A 27173-nucleotide genomic window follows, 5' to 3' on the forward strand; every position below is an offset into this window, starting at 1 on the left:
GACTCATCCACCAACACTTTTCTTACAGAAGAAATATCCAAGCACCCGCCAGGATGTAAGATCAAAAGGAAAGAAGGTTCACCAACCTTCATAGTTAAAGGCCTGTGATAAATTTAGATGACCGGAAGGATATGGAACAACTTTCCAGAGAGCCTTAATAGTCAGAAATAGGTTGAAAAGTTTGATTTGTTAACAAAGCAATGAAAATATATTACTTTAAATTAGTTTTGCAAATATATCTATAAAGAATGCTAGTTTTAAAAAACAATATATGATATAAATAATATAACCAATATCAGTGTTTAATTAAATTCACCTATCATTCATATGTAAATATCCCATATTTCTTAACTCCATAAAATAGCAGTTATACAAAGTCTAGACATAAAGAAAAGCCTAAAATCATCATATATATTTAGCCCATAGAAACTTAATATTTTTTCAGATTTAGTTTATCCTTAGTTTAGGCAAGTTGACCTCTCTAGAATTAATATAAATGCCTTAAATGATTCTTTAAAAGAAAAACAAACAAGATATGATAAAGGACGGTAACTAGCTTTCCGTGCTTTTATTATAAAAATTTACCTCTACCCAACTAAACATTTTATTAAATCACAAAGCTGTATTATAGGCAACAATTTTCAAACTAATTTAGAAATGCTTTTGGGTTGGGACCTGAGAAAAGAAAAATGAAAGACTACTCCCTGCAGGGAACACAAAAAAGACCTGTTACTCACGAAACAGAACCTAGAAAAGGGATTGCTTCAAAGGCCACAGCCAATCTCAACATCCTGAAGAGCCTAGAGGATCCAATGAGGAAAGTCTAAGTTAATACAAAGTCAGTTCCCAAACTAATTGCCAATAAGAGATCCATTATTCTGTAGATATCTACACGTGAATTGATAATATTCTATGATTCAAAGAAAACTGAGATGACTTACCAAGATAAATTAGTACAGAAAGTAAAAAAATTAAAAAATGGAGACAGAAAAAAAACTCTTTAGAAGTATAATGAAGTACAATTAAGGCTATTACTCAAAACATAGGACATAAAATGTTTATGTCCTTTAATAAAGGCAGACCTCAAAATTTATCTGCGTTTCCTAGAAGCTGCTGCAGAGAAACATGCAGTTACATCATTTTCCATATCCACAAAAATATTAAACGCACACATGTACACACACACACCATACACGAACTCTAGTCCTTCGAAAGCACCTTGCAACAATAATTTCCTATTAGTCCTCATAAAGCAATCACAGTAAACTACCATGTCCTCCATCCCTAGAGTGAACATGAGTCTCAAAGTTGTTACTTTTTAATAGTCCTCAATATATGCTATGAAACAAAAGTGAAGCATGATTCAGTAAAACGAATTCTAAGAATGTGAAAATGATATGGTCCAAGTACATCGCAATCTGTCATAAATTTTATTTTCCCCAAACTTTTTATAGGTATTTGGTGACAGAGAGTTCAAAGTCATAATCTAAGACAAGAACCTAAAGTATGGCTATTTTATGTTGTTTGCTAAAGAGTTGGTCTATATATTTTGATAGTATGTCAAGCAGGAGATGGGGTTGGTATACACATATGAAATCTAATGAATCTAATGAGAATACCTGCCTGAATTAATTAAACAAGTGCCTAATTAATTAAACAAGTACCTAATGAGTCTCATTTCATAAAAGATAGATTGTACTTAGTGGAGATACAACAGTAAACTTGTCCCATACTCCCAGAGGTTAGAGTATTGAGGACCACATGCAATTAAATAAATAACTATAGTAATGATAAGAATAATAATAGGTTTGAGTGCCCACTGGAGAAGAACTTAACCTGAAAACGAAAATGTTGATAAAGGCTTTCCAAAGAAACCATTATCTAATCCAAGACCTGACGCAGGAGTTAGCTCAGAGGTTCTAGTTAACAGTGAACATATTGTAGAATCCAATCAGTCGTCCTCAAAGCTCATCTTCCTTACCCCAACCACATGATGGAGCCACTAAAAGATCAAGACATTCTTTCATTTACTCAATGATAAGGCAAAATAATTTAAGTCTGTGGCTTCAGTTTTTACTTACACGCTGAAAACCTGATGACATGACAAAAATCATTAATATTGCACATCACTGTTCAGAAGTGTTTCCTGACTTTCTTCTCCATAAGCCATCAAACAAAACAAAACAAACAAAAAAATACCTGTCTGGCTTTGTGCTCCCAGTTCCATTCAGAGTTTTAAAAAATGTATAAAGGACTTCCATTATTTTTAAATAATTGTTGTTTTAATACAGTGTTCTTTTGACCACAAGAGTCTTTGAGGACTGTATCACATGGATTTATGACTCTATAAGAAATAAATCTGACGAATTTTTGTCTCATGCTCAGACCTCACCTCTAAGCTCCTGAACAATATATCTAACTCTTGGAACTACATTTTGGCCACTTAAAAGCACCTAAAAAACATGAAAATGAGTCTTTATCCATCCAGTGACAAGCTCAAATATCTCCCTTAACAGCTCCTTCTCGCCTCACCTCTTATCTAACTCCTCACCACATTCTGTTTATTTTAAATACAAAACCTCTCCAATCTGTCCACCCCCCTCCATCTAAACTGCCACCACTCTAGTTCAAACTATCAACACCTCTAGATAAATTCAGCTGCTTTCTAACTGGTCTCCTTCCATCCACAGGTGCACAACCCATGCCCAAGACACCCTATTTCCTGCCATACTCCAAAAACATCCTCTTCAAAGCACTGTACACATACCTCCCACCCTCCAACCACTATTCTAGCCCAAGTATTCCAAAAGGCCTTTCTAAAGTCAATTTTTCTAAAGAAAAACTTACGAAACCCTATAAAACTTACATATCCTAAAATCTACCTTTTTCTTACATCAGATTGCTCTCGATACTACTAGAACAAAAAGGATTTTGTACTTCATGACATATTTTAGCAAGTATCACATAAAACTTTTTATTTTATAAGACTTAGAAACTGCAATTAATTTCCTTATGCATCATTATTTCAGTAGGCCTGTGGACTTCCAAATCTGAGATCAAAATGGAAAGTTACAAAATACACCTTCTGTTTAATCATGTCAAACTCGTATTGACTTTTGGAATAAAAATTAATATTTTATTCAAATAAAGCATACCAAAATTATAATATAATGTGGTGGAAAAATAAGAAAAGTTTTTGAAATGTGATTTTTACAAACCTTTTCAGGAATTTGTCTGTGGTGACTAAAACAAACAAATAAGTAAACAAACAAACAAAAAAACATTGTATTGTGTATCAAAGATGAAGAAATAGTTCTAAAATAATGTACCACATGCCACAAGAAAGTGAATTTTCAAAAGACAGATGACTGAAAACACTTTAGGAGAAATATAAACTCATAGTTAATGAAAATCTCATGGGGGAAACTCCCCACAGTATAAACTTAAAGGCAGCTGAAATTAAATTTTTAATTGATTTAATAAATTCATTTTTAGGAATATTAAGGGGTAATGATAAAATAAGAAAAAGAAATTGAGAACAAATTATCTTCTACCATTTTAAAATATAAGTAATGTATTAAGGTTAAGGGACAAAAACAAATTGGGTATATGACTAATTTTTCTCATATAAAAAATTATATATTTTAATATAGAAGTGTAACTTAATAACAGATGCCACCCATGCATATAATCGTGATATAATTACATAGTGCCATTTAAATCAGCTGTGACCATTATAATGTGTCATTTCAAGACCACATCTGTTGTTCTGACCTTTATAAAGCAAACAAAAAGATTTCATTTTTACAACTCTGACTTCTCTGCAGGGATACTCAACAAGCATAATAATTAATACTAATTGTAATGATTTTTGTGGCATGAATATTTCCCCCAGGACACAGACTGAAAATAAAAATATATTTCACAAAGCATGTATACTTCAGGAACTACTTCCAATTTTTACTATCAAGGATGAGATTTTACTTTACAAATAAAGCTGAAAACCTCATCAAATCTCATTTAATTTCTTGGGTAATCATCTTTTTATCATCCTAAATTTTTATTTAAAATGTAAATATTATTCCATATTACCAATGCCGCCTAATTTAAAATAAGGACAATATCAAAATAGCACTCCACTAGACATGAAATGTTAATGTTTTAAAGGCAGTACTTCTGATTGATTAGGATTACCAGAAGTAAAATGCTACAAATAAGATGGTTCTTCCAAAGTAACAAAAACAGTTAACATTGGACAAAAGGGGCTCAATTAAAACTTTATCAGTTTGAACAAAAGAAACTGCAATGATTCCATTGCTTTTTAGTGCATTTGGATATGTTTCAAAAATGCAGAAATCCAATTATTACATTTTTATGCAACACAATCTCTGATGGCATGAAAAAAATAGAGAAATAAATATTTAAATTGGAAGGATCAGGAATTTGTACCTGTTTTTTTTCATAAGGAAAAGGAATGCTAGGGTATGTAGCAGAAAGGAAGGAAAATGCTTATGTAGTTAAAAGAAAAATTACACTCTTCACTAACTCCAGTCAAGAACTCTTACTGTACCAGACCACCAGGTTAACATAACCTGGCTACCAGCTACATCAGGGCCAGCGGTAGATTGGGGGAAGAAGTTAATAAGGACAGGAGGCTGAGATGGTAAAAAATCAACTTTACTATCTTGCACCACTGCAACTGCAACTTTATATCAGGATTCTACCTGAAATTTTGTTGCCAGTTAATTCCCTTCCTAGTATGTCCACGGTTCTTGGTCACTGTGTAAAACGGGACACTTTTTCCTTGGGTCTAGTTAATTCACATCCTATTGTGTGACTTCTTTCCTCTAACTCAGTGATGCTCAATGGGGACATTTGAAAATGTATTTAGGCTGTAACAAAGAACTAACATTTAATGGATGAGGTACAGGAATGCTGGATGATCCTTCTGCAAAGCAGAGCACAGTGCTGCAAAACAACCCAAAATCTACAGGACATACGAGGTCTGTCTGGAAAAAGTCCAGCCATTGTTAATATAATGAGAACAGTTTGCGTAACACGGATGGAGCCTGGCAGCCAAGGAGGGTGGACTGGAATGTCCATGTGTGAACAATGATGACTTCACTGTACTAGTCAGTGGGGGGTGGTAGATGCCATTGAGTGAGCATGTGTACTGTGTGGCCGTCACATTCAAAATGACTGAGGTAGCAGAGCAACGAAATCTGCATCAAATTTTGTATTCACCTTAAACATTCCTCTGAGGAAACTTATTCAGATGATTCAGAAGGCCACAGCTATGGGCAACTGGTGATTAGCAGCTTCATCCTGACAAAATGCCAGCTCATTCATCACGTCTTGTGCAGAGTTTTTTGGTGAAACATCAAATCACCAGGTGACTCAGTCCCCCTATAGCCCAGAGTTAGTGCCTGGCAACTTCTGGCTTTTCCCAAAATTAAAATCACCTTTGAAAGGAAAGAGATTTCAGACCATTGATGAGATTCAGGAAAATGTGATGGGGCAGCTGATGGTGATTGGGAGAACTGTGTGAGGTTCCTACTTTGAAGGGGACTGGGGTATCATTGTCCTATGTACAATGTTTCTTGTATCTTGTAACTTCTTCAATAAATGTCTCCATTTTTCAAAGTATATGGCTGGATACTTTCTGTACAGACTGCATACAGTTCACGAAGAGGAAAAGAGAGAGGGAGGACAATTATCTAAGGCTGAAACCAAATTTTATTTTATATAGCACACAGTACTTTTTACAAGGACAGAATCTTACGCTGAGTTTTCTAGAAATTCAACTACTGTGTAGAGATAAATTTTACCAAGAATAGCTGTGCATTTCAGAAAATCAAATCACATTCAGCAATGCCACTTTGTCATATTTAATTAGTCAACAGAACACCCCTTTGTCAGTTCGCATGTACGGATGCTGCGTTCAGTCATTCTGCTAATAAGTAAAAGCCTTTGATACTTCGACAATATGTCCATCTCAAAACCAGTGGCCTTCACCTCTCACAGTCAGTCGCTGGACCTTTCATCAGCTCAACATATGCTAACTGAAATTTTAAATTCAAACACTCTAACCACAGCTACTTAGTTCTTTCATGTGCACACCTACTTATGTTATTTTTCTCCCTCTCCCTCCTCCAACCAAACTACTGTTTACTGTTTTATCCCCTCGTGTTTCAAGCATAAAAGTAGACATCAAAACTATAACTTATAAAGTATTTACTATGTGCCTGACACACTTTACGTGTAAACATTTATTAACCCTCACAATATTCCAATGAGGTAAGAACTATAACTGCCCCCATTTTTAGATGAAAATCAAGGCACAGAATATACAGGATGCTCTCAACCACTACACCACACTATTTTGTTTCTCAATGACTATTCCCCAACATTATGCCATTTGACTAACCTATATAAAAAACGGAAATTTAACCTTAGAACTCTTACCTTAGAACTTTTCAAAGATTCTGCACTGTCATAAAAAATTTTAAAAAAAAACCTCCATGCATCTTGATCCAATTAGCCTAATAGTATTCTTTGCCAGGAAGATTACTTAAAATAGTTGAGCTGTCACCAATTACAAAGTGAGGAAAAGGGAGTATATATACACTTGTATATACACACATCTCTAAAACTCAGCATACAATCCGGTTGTAACTACTGACAATTAACATTAGCCAGAGAACTTAACATGTTGTCCCTTCCAGAATATTTTTCATTTTACAGAGACTCTTGATGACACTAAATGGTCGTTAAGTACTGAAGATACAGAAATTGGTGGTAAGTCATTCCAAGACAATAGGAAGTGTCCAGTCAGTTCTGGCAGAAAAAAATAAAGGTGGCATATTCAAAGTTGGTAATTTAAGACTTTAAGTAAGAAACAATTACAAAGATGAGGACAGAGTTTAGGGGATATAGAACAAAGAACGGTGCACAGTTCCTCGGAGTCTAGCAAAAGCAAGAGGTATTACCATCCCTAAGTGTGAAGGGCAAGAGAAGAAAGTGATTACCAGAATCTAGACAGGCAGAGTTAAATGGAGAGAGCCTCCTAAAGGAGCTATGGCTTTCTGGGAGAGAAAAGCAACCAATTCAAGGCAAAACAAGGGAGAGCACCACGAGTAAGTACCATGACTTCACTTTCCCCCTGCCCTCTGGTCTCCAGCAGGCGTGTCCAACTGTGTAATTCCATCAGAAATTAAAGGGCAAGGGAGCCAGATAATATGGTTGGCAAAGGTCAGCCTCCCAAGAACACAAATAGGGTGGAGAAAGGTAGAGAGGGGTTCTGGAAAAGTAAACAGAAGATAACTAGCCCATTTATAAAGTCAACTCCAATAATTACAAATAATCTGTTACAGTTTGTAAGAGCCCTTGTAAAAGATACAGTTCCCAAATCTTCATTTTCCATATTAGCCCTCTGAGTGCCATGCATAATTCGAAATTTGGATGAACACGAGAAAAAGTTATATCAATATATAACCTGAGGTACAAAAAAAGAGAACAAAGCACAAAATATGAATTATTCCATTGTTATTTACATTTATAGCCATCAAAAAAAAAAAAAAGAGTCACTGGGAGCGACGCTGGCACTTTTGGGAAAATTTGTCAGCGTCGCTCACAGTGATGCTGGCCCTCAAAGGGTTAGGAAGTGAGGATCAGAATATCAAGTGACATTCTTACTCAGAGGAAAACAAGAACTGAAGGCCAGGTCAGGTGACAATTTATTATACCTCATGACTCTGTAAAGTCTCATTAAGCAAAGAAATACTCAAGTCCCTCAAAGAAAAACCTTTTTTTCAAGTCTTTCTCAAATGCTACTTTCTCCACTAGTGTATTTTTGAAGACCCTCATTTAATATCATTGCTCCCTCCTCTAATTTAAACAGTATGTCTTTCTTATAACATGTATTTTTTTACTATTATTAAGATTATTGCCATCTACTTATGGACTATTCTCACTTGCTGAATTATAAACACCAGGAGAATTTTAAATCCATCCCCATATACACCACCTAACACATGGCTGCCAAAGCAGTGTGCTCCTTAAGTGAGAGAAAATCCACTCCTTTTTCTCCCATGAATCCCTAAGCTCTTTTTTCATCAATTCTAGACTTAGATGATCAAATTTTATTCAGTGTCTTATTAATATAGTTGACCCATGAACACCAAAGGGAGGGAGGAGGGAGGTCAACCTCCTATGCAGTTAAAAATCCGAGTATAACTACAGGTGGCCCTCTGCGCTACGTGGATTCAGAACCACGGAGTTGATCCTTGAATACCATGAGTGTGAACAGGAGGGCTTCTGTGTGTAAGTGGACCCGGCTGCTCAAACCTGCGTTGTTCAAGGATCAACTAACTGTGCTTGTATTCCACAAATAAAATAAGCCTTTAATTAGAACATAAAATCTGCCCTGGCCAGTGTGGCTTGATTAGTTGGAGCATTCTCTGGAAAACCAGAAGGTTGCGGGTTCTATTTCCAGTCAGGGCACATGCCTAGGCTGTGGGTTTGTCCCAGGTCGGGGTGCATGTGAAAGGCAATAGGTCAATGTTTCTCTCTCACATTGATGTTTCTCTCTCTCTCTCTCCTTTCCTTCTCTTCTCTCTAAAATCAGTAAGTATGTTCTCAGGTAAGAAGTAAAAAAATAATAAAGAAATAAAAAAAAGATAAAATCTTCTGGGCATTGATTATCCACTTCATATTTATCACTCACAATTTTGGTAACCCCCAAGTCCCACAACACAGAGCCAGACACATAAAATAATTCAATTCGTACATACTGTATGAACTGGAGTAATCTGATATGACTTGAAGATTTCCCCCCTAGTCATTAAGTTAAAAAGAACAAATTACAAAACACAAATATCAAAGTATATGAGTGTGTCTTTCTTCTGCAATCTAACAAAATCAATATATAAAATGCTATGAAAATTGGGGAAAAAGCTAAACAATTTCAAATATTCAAGATAGTCACATATATCTATTCATAGACATGTTGACCTAAATCTACTGACCTGCTGTGTAAATGAATAGCATTTAAAAGTGCTTTCATTTCTTATTCAGAATAATAAATTAACATAACAAAGAGGAAACCATCAAAGGCTAATTGATGTAGTATGGTCAATTCAATGTTTCTGTGCTCTCCTGTACCACTAGCACTACTTTAAATTATAATCTAAAAAATTCTGTTGATGGTCAACACACCCTAAATCATCCAATATAATTAAATAATAAAGCCTTACTTGCACACTTGAAACTTATATGATTTTATTAACAGATGTCACCCCAATAAATTCAATTAAAATGTTTAAAAGCCTTACCTACAAAATATGAATGATCATAAAACTTATTTCTGAGAATTTAGTTTCCCCACTCACATTTTTATAGCAAGTCACATATTCCCTAACTTAGCAAAGAGAAAAACAGTAAAGGCATAGTTTCTGCTCACTTTTGAACTTTCATGTAAAACATCAGAAAATAAAACAACCAAAGATTCACTGCAAAAATAAAAACAAACAAATTGACCTTCTATCTGTATCATTAATATTATTTGAGAGAAAACTATACGAAGTATAATGTGAAAATTTTAAGAATCTTAAAAGTAAACGTTTATAGAAAGCCTACGCATTTTATGTTAATTTCCCGCAAGCGAGGGGCAAACGCCTTACAAATTCTGTACTCCCTGAATTCCTTTTTTAAACATCAAACAAACTCTTTCAATTTGAGCATGATGTAGATTTAAGCTAAATTATTCTTATTTTAAATATTCTTATAGACTATGAGTGTGGTACATAGTACCTAATAACAACATGCATTCATCTACAGATTATACTATTATTCCTGGTTAATTGGTTTTCTACTTTTTTTTTTTTACCCAATCTATTATTACCATCAGTACATTAAATAAGGAAACAGGTTTCTGCCTTTGTTAAAACAGTTGCCACAGAACACTCAAAGGACATACACGCAAGAACTTTCCTTCTTCTCCTTTAAGTATGAACATCAAGAAGGTTGGGAAAGATGAAATTAAGAAATCACATTCATATGTCTCTTAATTTAAACCAAACACAGGCTAGTCTCTGAAAGGTAGTAGGACAAGTAACAGGTGGAATATTAACTCAATGCACTGAAGCTATAAACACATGAAAATAAATAAAACAAAATTCAAACAATGGACCAGGTATGGTTAACCTCATATTCCAAGCTGGCAGAATTTGAACTGTCTGGGCAATTTCTTTAGTATTCCTTTGGTAAATTAATCTGTCAGGATCAGTAGTGACAGATTAGTATTATTCATTTGATTAGCTGAATTTATGGGATAATATTTATTGTACATAAAACAATAACAATGAAAAGCTTTCAAATAAACTAAAGTTATTTTACAAGATTTAGCTTTCTAGGTGAAATACAATAATGCATATATTGTGAATTATCAAGTGTTGTGGAATTTAAATAAAATATTGTTCATTATGCAAGAGTTAATCCTAAATACAGGAAAACATTCCAGTTATTGAAGGTATTAGTATAAAACCTTTTTACCTTTTCCTTGAGCTATTCAGAGCCAGCAAATAATCTTTTCCTTCAAGTCCTGGGCCAATTGGCCCAAAGTAATGAAGTAGATTAGACTATGTAGTCATTCATATTACTAACTTGACATGTCTACCAAGTTTTATTATCCTTTCTTTTTCTACCTCTCAAAATTTTTATTGCTTTGAAATCCAATGTCTTATCCAAGGTTTTCGTCGTTCTGCCTTGACAATCATACCTATTCTCAAGAGTATAAACATCACCTGTGTGATACATTCTATCTCCATAACTAGTTCCTACCTCTAGTCTCTCATTCCTGTTAGTAGACATTTAAGATTTTACTTATTTATTTTTAGAGGGAGGGGAAAGGAGGAAAAAAGAAAGAGAAACATCAGTCAGTTGCCTCTTGCACTCCCCCAGCTGGAGACCTGACCTGCAACCCAGACATGTGCCCTGGCTGGGAATTGAACAGGTAACCTTTCAGTTCTCGGGCCAGTGCTCAATCCACTGACCCACACCAACCAGGGCTCTGTTAGCGGACATTTCAAATGAAAGCCCCACAACTTCCAACCCAATTGCCCGTGTATTCATTCTAGCACCAAATGAGCTTCAACTGCAGAGTTTCAATGCCAAACATGAGAGCATGAGAGGAAGTATCAAAGCTCCTCCTCTCCAAAAAGATGAAGTCTTACTTATATCCCTAGCATGCCTTACACATCTTTTATCTGAACTTGAGCAAATGTTGCTTTCTCATTCTTTTTAGCCTCTGTACAAACAGTTCTCTGTAGCCAGAACTTCCTTCTTCTCCTTATCCACTTAAAAAATTCCTCTTCTGAAAATGCATATCAGCCTTCATCTCCTCTGTGAAATCGCAGGTAGAATAAATTGTTTCCTATACTATCACTCCCAAAGCTATATATATATATATATATATATATATATATACACACACACACACACACACAACATATATATCTATATATAAAACATTTTATTCCTGAGAGCCCTTCAACTGCAGGTTGTTCCTTTTTTGTATCCTTAGTACTCAACCTGGTGTCTGACATAGAAATGATGTTTAATAAATGTTGGCTCTGTCTTGTGCATTTTACCACTTAAAACAGCTTTCAAATCTTTCCATTCCTCTCCAACTGCACAACTATCACTACTCGTTATTACCGTTTGTCTGGACAAGGCCCTTGTGAAAGTCTGGATCAATCCATGCTCAATAGTGTAGACAGAATGATCTTTTTAAAGACAAACCTAATCATCTCTGACCTCCATCTCCCCTTCCAGCTTCGCCGTCACCAGTTCCCATTTTCATTTTTGGCTTACTCAGCGGTTTGCTTAGAATCTTTCATTCTTGTCATGCTCCCATCCAACATCAAACCTTTACACATCTCTCTTTTCTGATCGTGTTTTTCGCTCTTTACCCATTAGTTCTTGGTTTGTGGTTACTTCCCCCTCAGGCAAGCCTCACCGGACCTCGACCAGTTAAAATCCTTCTATTTAGTGATCTCAGAACACCACACATTCTCTTGAGAGCAGTGGAAATTTCGCGTTCACTTGGATGATTATTTGATAAATGCATGTCTCCCCCACTACATCATAAGCTCCTCTGAAGCTACGATCATGTCCTGTTTTGCTCCACATTGTATCCCCTGCACCAAGAGCACTGCACCTGTTATACAGGAGAAGCTCAATAAATATTTATTGAATAAATGAGGAAATTACCTCATTTTCACACTGAAACTCAGACCTAACAGCTCACTGTCATTTCTTCACTTCTCCCTATCCTTTCTTCTCTTCACCCACATCTATCTCCTTAATGATTCTCTTACCATTACCTTCCTTTTCGTTCCTCCACTCAGTGCATACTCTAATAAATATGCATGGGGCATTTTTAATGTGGCAGGCTTAAGCGCTGAAGATACAGTTGTAAAGAAAAAGACAAAAATCCAAACTTCCAGGTAGTTTACATTCCAGGATGCCACGGAGGAATGGCACAGGGGAAGGGCAACTGACAACTGAGAAACAAGATCAAAATGAAACACACAGCATGTTAGTGGTAAGTGCTAAGGACAAAGAAAAAAAGTAAATATCAAATATTGCGGGGTGGTAGTTAACATTTTGGATAGGGAAGCCAGGGAAGGTATTTCTGAAAAGGTGCCATCGGAATAAAGACCAGAAGTAAGGAAGCCAGTCGTGTGCATATCTGAGGGAATAAGTATTCCAGGTTTTCTGATTTAATAAATGTGATCTCTACTTTCACGTAGACACTCCCCAATTTGCTTAGATTAGCTCTTTTGGAAAATTTAGTGGACATAAACTTGCTAGAACTGGGCATTCTAAGAAATACCACCATCAGAAAAAATAAAAAAGTACTCGGAAATATATAACCATGTAGGGATTTAAAGAAGGGAGGAATTAAGGCACTTAGAATATCACTGTTACACAGCAGAGAATAAGAACAAATACTCAAAAGGACAGCATTACCTTAATTAAGAAAAGTTTAACTTAGATGCATACATTCTGAAGTAAGTAAGTTGACATTCTGAAAAGACAAGATTTTGGAAAACTTTTTATCTAAAAACCAATACAAATGAAAAAAAAAAAAAAACAGAAGTGAACAAAAGCAGTTAGAGCACCTAATTCAAAATCAATCTAAGTATTAAAAATGGTTTATTGTTTTCTCATTTAACTAATTCTTGTTCTCCCATTATTACATGAGTAAAGTGAAAAGTGTCAGACCTGCAACTGGGTGACTAACATCCTAAACTGACATAATAAGAAAATAAGAAAAATGAAGTATTCAATCCTATTTAAAATGTGAATTAATAACTTGCTTTTATATCATAATGAAAATGACTAGCTGTCTTTTTCATATCATAAAATTCCCTACTTTATGAATATAATTAAATATTATTAACTAAGTTAGAATTTACTCCTTTCAGCAAAATGAACATTCATAAAATGGATTATCTCTGATATATCATTTACCATTAGTTCTATTAACAATATTAATAACATAGTTTCCTACTGTACAATCCAGGCTGTCTCTCCCTTATCTTCTTTATGTTTGTGTCCTCGCCATAAGCCGTATGTTGAAATCCTAACCCTCTAGAATGATGGTATTAGGAAGTGCGGAGTCTGGGAGATGCTTGTATCATGAATGCAAAACCTTTGTGAACGGAATGAATGCCTTATAAAAGAGGCTTCTGAGCGGGCCCTATCCCCTTCCACCAGTGAAGACACAGCAAGAAGATATCTACTATGAAGGAAGAGGGCCTTCACTTGACCATGCTGGCACCATGATTCTGGCCTCCAGAACCATCTGAAATAAATTTCTGTTGTTTATAACTATCCAGTCTCTGGTATTTGGTTATAGCAGCCCAAATGGACTACGACATACTCAGTGAGTAGTCAATAAATATTAATTAAATTAGCCATGAACAAAAAACATTTTGATTTTACAGTTTCATCTTCAAAGATAATATTTCTGACAAAATTAATGCATTAATAATTTTTTAATTGTTTTGGATTTTTTCATATGTAATTATAAAACCAAATGTGTCAAGCAAGATAGCGTGGGAGTAAATAAAAAATTCAGAATATGCTAAAAGCAAAAAATAAAATGAACAAACAACAATTTCAGAATTATAGACAGATACTGTTTATCCAATGCAAAAGGCTCAGAAATAATACATTCATCATAATCAAACTAGAATGGTGTCCATCTACACATAGAAGACTTTACAGGAAATGGGAGAATTTGACACTAACACCACTGCTCAACCCTGGCTTTCACGTTAAGCAGAAATGATGGAATGTCCTCGATATGAGTTTCTCAAAGAATTTCTAATACTTTAAATAAATCCTGAAATTTTTTTTTTTAAATTTTGTGTTATCAATCATGCCTTTAAGCTAATGGCTCTTCAGAGAGGAAAACTTAACTGTAGAAAATTCTGGGCAGTTTCTATGATGTTACAAAAATAAATATTAAAACAAGAAAACATTATAAAACATTTCTCTCTCCTAGTTAGCTCTATTCTCCCTTCTGAAAATTTTCACTTTTTATTTAAGTTCTAAAGTAGTCTCTAGCAAGAGAATTTGGTTTCATGTTCATTCATTAAGGTAGTTTGCTGTTTTGGTAATCTTAAATGGAGCAAAGCCAAGGCTTTTTATTAAAAAATGCTAGCTTCACAATTATTGCTCAAAGAAGAAATCATCTTGGTGATGATATCCTGAACTGGCGGAAAAGTTAGTCTTCATAGTAACATAATGAAGGTCATTTAAAAGAAAGTGGGGTGACTGAATTTGTTTTAATTCTTTCATGATTTCTGCTACGAAGGAAAAGTAAAAGCCAAACCATAAAGAATGTTGTATCAAGGTGCTGGAGAATGATGGAAAACATACAAAGAAGATGGAAATTCATAAAGTTTGTTTGGTTATAGTATTAATATTGTTCCTTCAAAGCATCGTCTTACAGTTTCCTTCCCTTGACAGCACCCTTTCCCTCCATCTTCACCTCTAAGCCTCAGTCACTTAATAGCTGTGCTCAATTTATTCTATACCTTTCCTTTGAGCAATTTATCTCCCTTTCCTGTCATAACTATATGTAAGGTTTACTTGCCAGTGAAAGATCAATCTGGGAACAAGCTCTGAAAAACCCAGTGAGCTGACCAAGGACTTTTCTGGAGTGTTGTGATGGCATGTGCTTTGAATGAATGAGCATTAAAATAGACCCTAGTGCTCTGTGGAGGCTAGTAATCTATTCTCCACTGACAAGGCCAGACTGGCTAACCTATGGAATTAAGGGGCCTAATACAGGTCCTGAAGATCTTGTAGACTAACCACTAGACATATAAGACCTAACAGTAACAATTTAGGAAAAAGAGCATACTATGTAATCTGATTATTAGCTAGAAGCATTCAGTTCCAACTGATATCATTTATTACTACCTGGATCCATTAGGACAGAAATACTAGAAATACTTCCTCTCCTTTCTACAGGTAACATGATACTTCGTACAAAATACTACTGAGATCAGTACTGATGAAAAGCACAGATAATAATTTATGGAAGTGCTTTGCAAACAGTAAAATCTTATACAGCTCTATATTGCTATTACTAATAATATTCTTCCCAGCATACACTGGTCTCATGTGGAAAATCCTCCATATTTATGAGTATATTCAATATCCACAGTTAATTTCTTTTGCTTTCCAGAAATAAAAAATATACAACAAAAGAAAAAATCAGTTCTATATGGAAATTTAATTATAAATATAGAAAACACTGTATACCAGAGAAAATGAGTATGACAAGGATAAAATATATGCTTAAATTAGTATACACAGTGATATAACATCTCATTTATCAAAAACACAAACAAACCATGTAAAAAGTTTATAAAGAACAAGAAAGAGATAATAAGTTGCTACAAAAAATGTACATAAACTCTTTCGAAGGCAACATTCATCAAAGTAAATAAAATTTTTACATGTACATTACATCTGGTAAATGATATTTGTTTCACCCAAAACCAAAAACAATATTTGTTTCACCCAAAACCAAAAACAAGTACCCACAAAAAAAAAAAAGTAAAAGAGAGTTCACAGAACATTACAAGATGAGTCACCATAAAGCTTTGCAACTAGGTTTATTATGAAATAACATTTTAAGTATGCTACTTAGAGCTCAGTAGTTTGTTACATGAGGTAAAGGTAGTGAAAGAAAAGTGAAATTAAATGTTATGAGACCTCACAAGGTCAAGGTACACTTCCGGCCTCTCTTAACAAAAATAATATGGGACTTAGAAAAACAATAGGAAAAGACAGAACCACTGGATCTAGCTTCTTGCTGTAACTATGATTAGACTATTGATCAGGGACTAGTGCTGACCCAAATAAAGAGTAACCAGTACCCAGGATGACTCATGTGAATGTGCTTTATTAACAGAAAAACCTCACTTGTTTCTCCTTTTTCTTTCTATGAGCTTCCCTCACAGAATGGACTTGTTTTCATCCTAAGTCTCTATTTACTGAACTAGAAAAATGGCCCTAAAATATAGTTAAAAATTCAGTCTATATGTCTGACTTTTAGACATAGAACATCATTTTTCACAACCATGGAACCATACATTTATTTGAGGTTATATTTGGGCCAGTGGTTTTTGTTTGTTTGTTTGTTTTTACTACAATTTCTAATTTAAGTTAAATTTTAAACAAACAAAAAATCCTTATATTTTCATAGTAAAAATGAAGTAAAGTTTCAGCTTCTGGATGACAAAATGACAAAATTATAATAAAATAATTTAAAGACACTGGAGAGTCAAAAGAATCAAATAAGTTATTCATCTTATTTATCCATGTCCTCTGTTTACAATTTGCTTCAAAATCCTGATGAAAAGAATGACATAGTTTTAAAATAGCATTAATTCCTTGGCAGAAAAGCAATAATAGTCTCATGGATGCTAAACTCACTGGATGGAGTAGGTATACATTCAAGATATATGCTACAATTATTAAAAATATAATAATTAATATAAGCATACACAGTTATTTTACATAAAAGTATATAAAATACATATATGTAAAATAAATAATTTTAATAGTACTATATTATGTAAAAATAAGCATGAGCATGTTATTTTCTTTTTAATTATAAACAATGCATTCACTTCTAAAATTTTAAACAATTTTTAAAGAAACTAAGTAACACTTAGGGTATGACTGAGTAGCTCATTTAGATGTGAAGACTTTATTTCTTTTTATATACCAAGTAAAACTTTAAAAAATAGCTATACGAACAAGCATGTTATAACCAACATTAATTATATATACTACCATTAGAGAAAAAAATGCTAAATTTACCAGGGGTATCCACTGTCCCATATGATCCATCCCAAAACTCTACAAAGAATTTTGAAATTTGATATTTTGAGTGAATAAGATGGGATTAACTACAATTAATACACATTAGAGTTTTGATAAACTATAATTCTTATAACAAAAACATTTGATAAAATTTTTATTAAATAATCAAATATAAAACTTCCATATTTAATCATCTAATTGTTGTTTACTATGGTTGGCTCCCTAAAAGATCTTAAAATACCTTAATGATATGTACAATGTTCATACATCACCAGGTAGCATAGATCACCTATACATGCTAATAACTGCATAAATAACAGAAAGAAAATAAATGTCATTATTATAATACTGCATATAATAAACACAAAGTTAATCATGAAATCCAACACTAATGGAGTTTTTAAATATATATTAAAAACATACTTCAGAAGTATACCTAGAAAAATCTGAAAGACATAAGAGAATCTGCAACAGTAAAATAAAAAAAGCAACACTATGCCCTGGTTGGTGTGGCTCAGTGGACTGAGCGCCGGCCTGTGAACCAGTGTCATTGGTTTGAGTCCCAGTCAGGGCACAGGCCTGGGTTGTTGGCCAGGACCCCAGTTGGGGGCGCAGGAGAGGCAACCACACATGGATGTTTCTCTCCCTTTCTTTTTCCCTCCCTTCCCCACTCCCTAAAACTAAATAAAAATCTTTAAAAAAAGATTTCCTTGAATGCTCTCATGTAATTATAAAACAATCATCTATGTCTATAAGCCATAAAGTAATATAAAGCACTGCATTTCCTTCAAAAAGGTATGTTGCTTTAAAAAATATTTATTCTGTCACAATACACAAAACAGAAAACTTACCATCTTAATTATTTTGAGTGAACATTTCTGGGGTAGTTATTAAATGTATTCAATGTATACAATAAATATATTGTGCAACCACCATCACCATCCATTTCAATAATTCATGTTATTATGTCAAACTGAAACTCTATACCAATCAAATACTCCCCATTTCCCTCTCCCCTCAGCCCTTGGTAACCACCATTCTACTTTCTGTCTCTGTAATTTTTGTCTACACTAAATACCTCACAGAAGTAGAATCATATAGAAGATGTCTTTTTGTGAGTAGCTTATTTTGCTGAGTAAAATGTTTTCAAAGTTCATCCATGTCACATCACACTGCAGAACTGCCTTCCTTTTTCAGGCTTAATAATACTCCATTGTACATATATACCACACTTTGCTTATCCATTCATCCATCAATGAACACTTCGGTTAACTCCACATTTTAGCTGTCGGGAATAATGCTGCTATGAGAATGGGTGTACAAATATCGCAACACCCTTCTTTCAATTCTTTTGAGAATATACGCGGAAGTGGAATTACTGGGTCATGTGGTAATTCATTTTTTAATTTTTTAAGGAACTGCCATACTGTTTCCCACAGCAGCTATACAATTTACATTTCCAACAACAGTGCACAAGGGTTCCAATTTCTACATAACCTCACAAATACTTGTTTTCTGTTTTTGTTTTTGGCCATTTATTCATTTACTAATTGCTTCCCAATTTGCTGCTATGACTTGGCTGTTTTTTTAGTTATTATTGAATTTACTGGGGTGACACCGGTTTACAAAACCATACAGGCTTCAAGTGCACAACTCAATAAAACACCATCTGCATACTGTATCATGCACCTGTCACCCCAAGCAGTCTCTTTCTGCCCCCACGTCTCCCCTCTCTACTCACCTCCACCTAACCGCCACCCCCTTTCCCTCTGGCTATTACATTATTGTCTGCATCTATATGTTATATATATGCGTGTGTGTGTGTGTGTGTGTTTGCTTAATCCCTTCACCTTCTTTCATTGAGTCCCTCAATGTTTTTGGCCTTTTAGATTTATTTTTGTTTTGTTTTGTTTCTAGTAGCCATCCTAATGAGTGTGAGGTGGTATCTCATTGTGGTTTTGATTTGCATTTCCCCAATGGTTAGTGATGCTGTGCATCCTTTCATGTGCTTATTGGCCATGTGTATATCTTCTTTGGAGAACTGTCTCTTCAATTCCCTTGCCCATTTTTGAATCAGATTATTCATTTTTTTGCTGTTGAGTTTTAGAATATCTCTATGTAGTCTGGATATTAAACCCTCATCAGATATATAATTTGCAGATAGTTTCTCCCACTCTAGGTTGCTTATTTACTCTGCAGATGGTCTCTTTTGGTGCACAATTTTAAATAATTTTTACAAAGTACAATTTGCCTTTTTTTTCTTTTGTTACCTGTGCCTTTGGTGTTATATTCAAGAAATCACCGCCAAACCCAATGTTGTAAAGTTTTTGTCTTAGGTTTTCTTCTAAGAGTTTTACGTGTTATATTTAGGTTTTTGTTCCATTTTGAGTTAAATTTTTGTATACGGTATTAGGTAAGATACCCTTTCTTTTGCAGACGGGTATACAATTTCCATAGCATCATTTGTTGAACAGATTGTCCTTTCCCCATTGAATGGTCTTAGCACCCTTGTCAAAAATTATTTGACCAGTTATACAAGAATTTTTTCCTGGGCTCTCAATAATTTCATTGGTTTATATGCCTGATGTTATGGCAGTATCACGGTTTTGATAACTATAGCTTTACAGTAATTTTTGAAATCAGAAATTTGAAGTCCTTCAGGTTTATTCTTCTTTTCCAAAATTGTTCTATTTGGAGTCCCTTGAGCTTCCAATTGATTTTTAGAATGGGTTTTTCTGTGTCTGCACAAAACATCATTGGGATTTTTATATGGATTCACAGAATCTGTAGGTAATTTTGACATTTTAACCATATTAAGAATTCTAATCCATGAATATGAGATGTGTTTCATTTTTTATGTCTTTACTTTCTTTCAGCAATGCTTTGCAGTTTTTATTGTACAACTATTTCACCTACTTGGTTAATTCCTAAACATTTTATTATTTTTGCTATTGCAAATGAAAATGTTTCTGTAATTTCCTTTTCAGATTGTTTATTACTCATGTATAGTGACTTTTGTGTGTTGATTTTGTATCAGCTGCTTTACTGAATTTATTGATTCTAACATTTTTTGTGGGTAAAATCTATATGGATCACATCATCTGCAAACAGAGATAATTTTAATTCTTCCTTTCCAATTGGGGTGCATTTTCTTTCTTTTTCTGCATAACTGCTCCAACTAGAGCTTCCAGTACTGTGTTGAATAGAAGTGGTGAAAGTAGGCATTTTCACCTTGTTTCTAATCTTAAGATGAAATGCTTTCGGTCTTTCACCATTGAGTTTAATGTTGTCACTGTGGATTTTTATATGAGACTTATTAAGCTGAAGTAGTTCCCTTCTCTTAGTTTGTTGAGTATTTTTACCATGAAAGGGTGCTGAGTATTGTCAAGTGCTTTCTCTGCTCAATTGAGATGATCGTTTTTTTCCCTTCATTTTGTTGATGTGGCTTATTATATTTATCAAATATTTGTATGTTGAACCATCCTTGCATTCAAAGAATAAATCCCACTTGGGCGTAGTGTACAATCCTTTTAATATACTAGTGAATTGTTTGCTCGTACTTTGTTGAAAATTTCTGTGTCAGTGTTTATAGTGTCTTTGTCTTGCTTTGGTATCAAAGTAATTCTGGTCTCACAGAATGAGCCAGAAAGTACTCTCTCCTTCTTCAGTGTTTTGGAAAAGTTTGTAAAAGGTTGGTATTAATTCTTCTTTAAATGTTTGGTAGAGCTCACCAGTGAAGCCATCAGGTCCAGAACTTTATCAAAAGGTTTCTTTTTTTTTTTTTTTACATATTTTATTAATACTCTATAATGTGTTGTATATAATTTACAAATACAAAGTAAAATGTTAACACTTATTATGTTATTTTTATTTTTTATTGTATTTTTTCCATTACCACTTAGTCCCCTTAGTCCCCTCATACCACGCCCCCCCACCATGACCACACTGCTGTCCGTGTCCATGAGTCCTTTTTCCTTTTTGCTCAGTCCCTCCACTCCTTAACCTCCCCCACCCTTAGCTGTCATCCTGCTTCCCATCTAAGTCTGTCTCTATTTTGCTCATTAGTTCAGGTTCCCTAGTTACTTCATCAGACTGGGCCTGTTATACTGAGGCTGCAATCATCTGAAAGTCTTGGGCTGGAGAAGCTACCTCGTTCCCAAGAGACAATCCTTTGGTCAGTGCCTCTGGTTTACTTTGACTTTTATATATTCACTTAAAAATCATCACAAACCAACCATGCTGTAAGCTTTGTACTAGGTAGTGAAGATATAATGGTAAATAAGATAAACATGGAAGGTAGTCGGCTATGAGAGATGTGCATCGAACAAATAATCTCATTTAAAATCATACTTATAAATTACCATAAGCACTATGAAAGAAAAGTATATGACTCAGGACCTGAAAAATGGTGATGAGAGTTCCAAGCAAAGAAAGCAGTACTTTCTCAGTTCCAGATAAACTGGTTCCACCCCTGCTGAAACTTTTATTTCCATATCTGCTGTCTCTTGGCACTTTTCTCCTGAATTTTATTGTATTAGCTACTAACCCTGGCCTTCTATCCCCATAGTAATAACAGCAAATATTTATTGAGTGCATACTACTTGGAAGATATCATTCTAAGCAATTTAAATACATGAACTCGCCTAATCCTCACAGTGACCATACTGAGGTGGGTTATATTTCCCCATTTTATAGATGAATAATCTGAGGCACAACCATGATAAGTTACTTGTCTAAAATTATACAGCTACTGGTACTAGTCCTTGCATGTCCCTTATCTCCCTCATAACTTATCACTCATAGATACCCCAAGCCACCATGTTAAATTAGCACATATAATGGAAAAGAATATGCTCCAACTGTCACTGTCTTCAACTAGGCCAGCTCATGCTATTTTTCTCTAGTTTTCAGAAGTTCAGAATAAAAAACTGACCAAGGAAGCCTACATTAAAACATGTCCAGGAGCAAAAAAAAATGTTCTTAGAAAAAGGAACAGATTCTTACAAAGTTATTGACCCAGAAAATAAAATAATAAAAATTGGGCAAGGAGATGGAATTATAATTTATTTAATTCCTTGTGTACCTCTAAGGAAGAGGAAGATAGAAAATTTTATCTCTTTTAACTCAAACTCATGAATATTTTGCATGTATTTGCAAAACTAAATTAATATGTAGTAAACTGGCTATGATGAAGAAGAAATTCCCAAAATTATTTTCTTTAGATAAATACCTTTTAAATATTCTTTTTTTATAAAAGAAAGAAATTACTATTAGATGACCAAAGTCTCACTCAAAACTACATTTAGGTATTTTTTTAAACTTCCTGTTACAATCAAAAGTTTAATTTATAATTCACCATTGAAGGTGATGTGAAAAACAGTAATTAAGTGGGTGATTGATACAAGTGCATGTGTGACTCATAGTTTGCAAAGGAAATGCTTTTTGGAATAAGGCTCAGGGGGAAAAAAAGCAAATAATGGATTCTGGAAGAAGTGCAGACCTTTCCTGTCCAAGGACTATCACCAGTTCTTTATTACTTGAAGATTAAGGGGTAGTGAATAAAGCTGTCTCCCAGACAACACAAAAGGTAAGAAATAACATTGTCTCTGAGTGTACCTCACATGCAAGTTTTCAGAAATAACATCCATAAAATTATACTTTCTATAAAAAGTTACTAGAAAACCCAACTCAAATCAGAACAATGGAAATGTCAAAATAAAACATTACATTTGTCAGGAACTTCAATAGAATGAAACAGCAGAGTAGGTCAAGTTGTAGACTTGTCTAATTTTATTCCACTTTGTCCTAGGAAAAAAAATGCAGATCCGATAGTGATTTAGAGGAGACTCAGAGGGGTTTGTTTTTATTTGGCTGCTTTCCTACTTCATGGTTTAGTGTAAAATAAATATATTTTTTTACTACTAGGTTTCACCAAATTTATGCAATGTGTTTTGGTTTCTCATTCCAGAGATTAAATAAAAGCCATTGAATTGAGTTCTACTTTTTCACAAACTGATCCTCCCTTCTCATATATATCTCAAATATACCATATATATTTATATATGTTTTTAAAAATATATTTAGGTAAGGATATTAATGCTTCCTTGCATTATGAATCTTTAAAGGCAATGAAGAGAATTTCATTTTGATGAAGTCATATTTAACAGGAAGTTTTATCCAACTTAATTTTTTAATTTACATTTTAATGTATATTACAGACCTACTATGTGACAGCACTAAACTAGATGTTTAATATATATAATCTCACTTAAGAATACTGGGCTCATTTTGTTATATACTGCTTGAAGTAAACAGAGCATTTTTACGATAAAGCAGCCTAAGTCATATCACTGACGGTTTCTATGTGAGCAACATCCAGCAATCCAGCATTCTTTATGAATATAGCTCAGAACTTAGTTCATGAAAACCGTGTGACTTAAGTTGAAGACAACTCAAGAAAAAAAAAAAAAGAAGAAGCTGTACGTGTGCACATGCACATATGCATGTTAGACAACAGATTCAAACCTAGGCAGTCCAATTATAGAAACTTTGCTGTTAAACACTAAGCCATTATATGTCAGCAAGAGAAGCAAGGTATAACTTTTAAAATGAAAATAACTGATTTAGGTAATAGCAGTAGTTTCTAAAATAGGAGATCATATTTCTAAAGTCAGCAAGATAAAAATATCAGCTTTAATTATAAATATACATTTGAAGAAAATTTACTATAATAAAGATTGTTTTTCCTATTGTAAATGTACTCTATTTTCAAAAAGTTTCATTTTGTTTTGGGCTATTAGATCACCTAATATTTTTGCAATCTCTTTATAGATATTAAAGCATTTTTATATATCAGACCTTATATAATCCTGTCAGCAATACTATATATAATGCGGGTCTGATGATTAATATTATATCTCAACTTGGCTGGGCCACAGTGCCCAGATATTTGGTCAAACATTATTTTGGACATTTCTGTGAATGTATTTTTTTTTTTTTAACTGAGATTAGCATTAAAATTGTTAGAGTAAAGCAGATTGCCCTCCATAATGTGGGTGGATCGTATATAATCTAATGAAGAGCCTTTTAGAACAAAGACTACCTCCCTGGAACAAAAAAGAATTCTGCCAATAGACTGCCTTTGGACTCAAACTGTAACTCTTACCTGGGTCTCTAGCCTGCCAGCCTACTGGACTTGTCTTCTATAATCATGTGAATCAATTCCTTAAATCTTAATCTCTCCATCTTTCCTTCCCCCTCTCGCTCTAAGTTACACACACACTAAGCCTAAGAAAATAGAGAACAGGAATTCGGATCTTTACTTTTGTCTCTCCAGTCATTCCTGAAAAGATACTAAAATCCTTAAGAAGATAAACTAAAATGTGGTTTCCATACTCTACCACTTTGCCAGTATAATGTTCTTTTTCTTTTAAAACAGTTATCTGACAAAACTAATCAACTCTGGAAAACAGTTTGGCAGAGCATAAAAAGTAAACATAGAGTTAGCATGCATTTCACTACTAGGTATATACTCACGGCAATGGAAAACATATTGTCCACACAAAAATTGGTACATGAATGTTCACAGCAACATTATTCACAGTAGCCAAGAAGTGGAAACATAAATGTCATCAACTGAATAACAGATTTTTTTTTTATGTGGCACAGCCATACAACAGAAGGATTCAGGGGTAAAAAGAAGAGATACATGTGGCAACATAGATGAATCCTGAAAACATGCTAAGTAAAAGAAGGCAAATGCAAAAGACCACATATTATATAATTTCATTTATATAAAATGTCCATATTAAGCAAATCCATATAGACAAAAAATAAATTAGTGGTTGCCAGGAGCAAAAAAAAAAAAAGGGAGAAAATAAAAAGTGAATGTTAATGGGTGTGGGGTTTCCTATTAGGGTGATGAAAATGAAAATGTTCCTGAATTAGACAGTGGTGATGATTGCACTATCATGTGAATATACTAAAATGCACTAAATCATACACTTTAAAATTCTGAGTATTAAAATAAATGATATCTCAATTTAAGTGTTAAAAGAATTTTTTTTAATCCACTTACCTGCCCTTTTTGTGGTGCCAAACAACGAACAACTTCATCCACCATTACTGGTATATGTAATTTCGTTACAGCTTCAGACTCTCCACCCTGAGATCTGTGAAACTCCTGAGCTCCAGTCTGATCTGTTTGCTCCTGGGTTTCATGTTCATCGTATCTTTCTGCTGTAGCATGTATCTTTTTTGGCCAGGCACCTAAGTTAAACATGCCAGCTTCCAACCACCATGAAAGAAACTCTTTATAGGTTCTAAAAAAGTATGGATATCGAAGCATTCTGTAGGTCAACAAATCTGGAAAATAAAAATTTTAATATCATGTTTGTTGGATTTTTATAAAAAGAATATTATAATATCTGGGGGAAAGCAAATTAATATACACTATTTAACTCAAAAAAAAAAATGCAAGTACTGTCATCTCAAACAAGTGATGATGACTAACCTCCTTATGCAAAGCAGCCCAAAACAACCCAAGAAAATATCTGAAAATATAACTTTTAATGTAGCCTAATTAGCTCTAAGACCATGAATGTTTTAACCATCAGAAATGTGAAAATTGATTATTTAGTAATCATCTTTCTGAAATACTTGGTTTGCCAAAAAGTCCCTATGATTTCTTCCATAAAATAAAAAGACACATTTTTCATTTTCACCAATAACTTTATTGGTTTGAGTATGTTGGTTTTCTCCTGCACAGTATAATGCCGATTGTTCCCAATTAATGTCTCAACTAGATTGCTATCAACTTCATCTGATCTACCCAACCATGAAGCATCCTCCAGCGAGAAATCTCTATCGTGAAACTTTGCAAACCACTTTTGACAAGTTTAATTAGTCACAGCACCTTCTCCATACAGTGCACAAATCTTTTTTTGTGTTTCAGTTGTGTTTTATCTTTCTTGAAATAATAAAGCACAATATGCTGAAAATGTCACTTATTTCCTTACATCTTCAACATTAAAATGGCTACACAAAAACTCACCAATTTGATTAACTTTTCTTTTGTTTTTATATGCATGGCTGATATGATAGTTGTCACAATATAATGTAACGAAGCTGTTTCAGATGAAGCTAAAGACAACTAAGTGCTACTAGAGCCATCTTACCAAAAAAAACAAAATGAATTATTTGGCCAATCCAATATATATATATATTTTAACTGAGTCTAAAGAATGGATTCAGTACATCAGAACTGTTTATTTGAAAAAGATATCTGGATGACTGAAGTGATTATAAATATTAACTATTTTAGGCTATGTGGTCTTTTATTTCAAACTCTTTTACTTGTTTTTCTCATAATACTAAGTCTTCATCTTCAATTTATAAATGTCCCTGGACAAAAACTTTGCATGTACATCCAAAAAGAAAGGGAGGTGATCAGTGTTCCTGAAAGCTGAAAATCTTACAAAATTGTAATGAATATTCTCTGAGGAGATCACCATAGCCTATTTCAGGAACTATTTTTTCAATTTAAACTGTACTTTATATATAAACACTCAACAGAGCACACTTTGACATTTCATACCCACCTTTGTTTCATCTGTCCCTCCCCTTCCTGGAACAAGCAAATTAAAAATTGATACATTCTTCACTTTTTCATACCTGCTCCATTTAATTCTGCAATCTGTAACTCCTTAATGCAGAAGGAATGCAAATACATCAGCAGAAGATCTTGTGAAAACATTATG

General features: G+C 34.0%; 1 protein-coding gene across 2 annotated transcripts in view; it reads right to left on the reverse strand.

Moving 5' to 3' along the window:
* Window positions 1–27173, reverse strand: part of METTL15 (methyltransferase 15, mitochondrial 12S rRNA N4-cytidine) — a 172747-nt gene that overhangs the window by 140855 nt on the left and 4719 nt on the right. For both annotated transcript variants that reach the window (XM_090263049.1, XM_090263040.1), the window contains exon 2: window positions 25493–25779. In XM_090263049.1, coding sequence (XP_090119175.1) covers window positions 25493–25762 — 270 coding nt within the window. In that variant the 5' untranslated portion in view covers window positions 25763–25779. The remainder of the gene's footprint in view (window positions 1–25492; window positions 25780–27173) is intronic.

The sequence above is a fragment of the Furipterus horrens genome, unplaced genomic scaffold, assembly GCF_987537825.1.
Source record: "Furipterus horrens unplaced genomic scaffold, mFurHor1.1.pri manual_scaffold_2, whole genome shotgun sequence".
NCBI lineage: Eukaryota > Metazoa > Chordata > Mammalia > Chiroptera > Furipteridae > Furipterus > Furipterus horrens.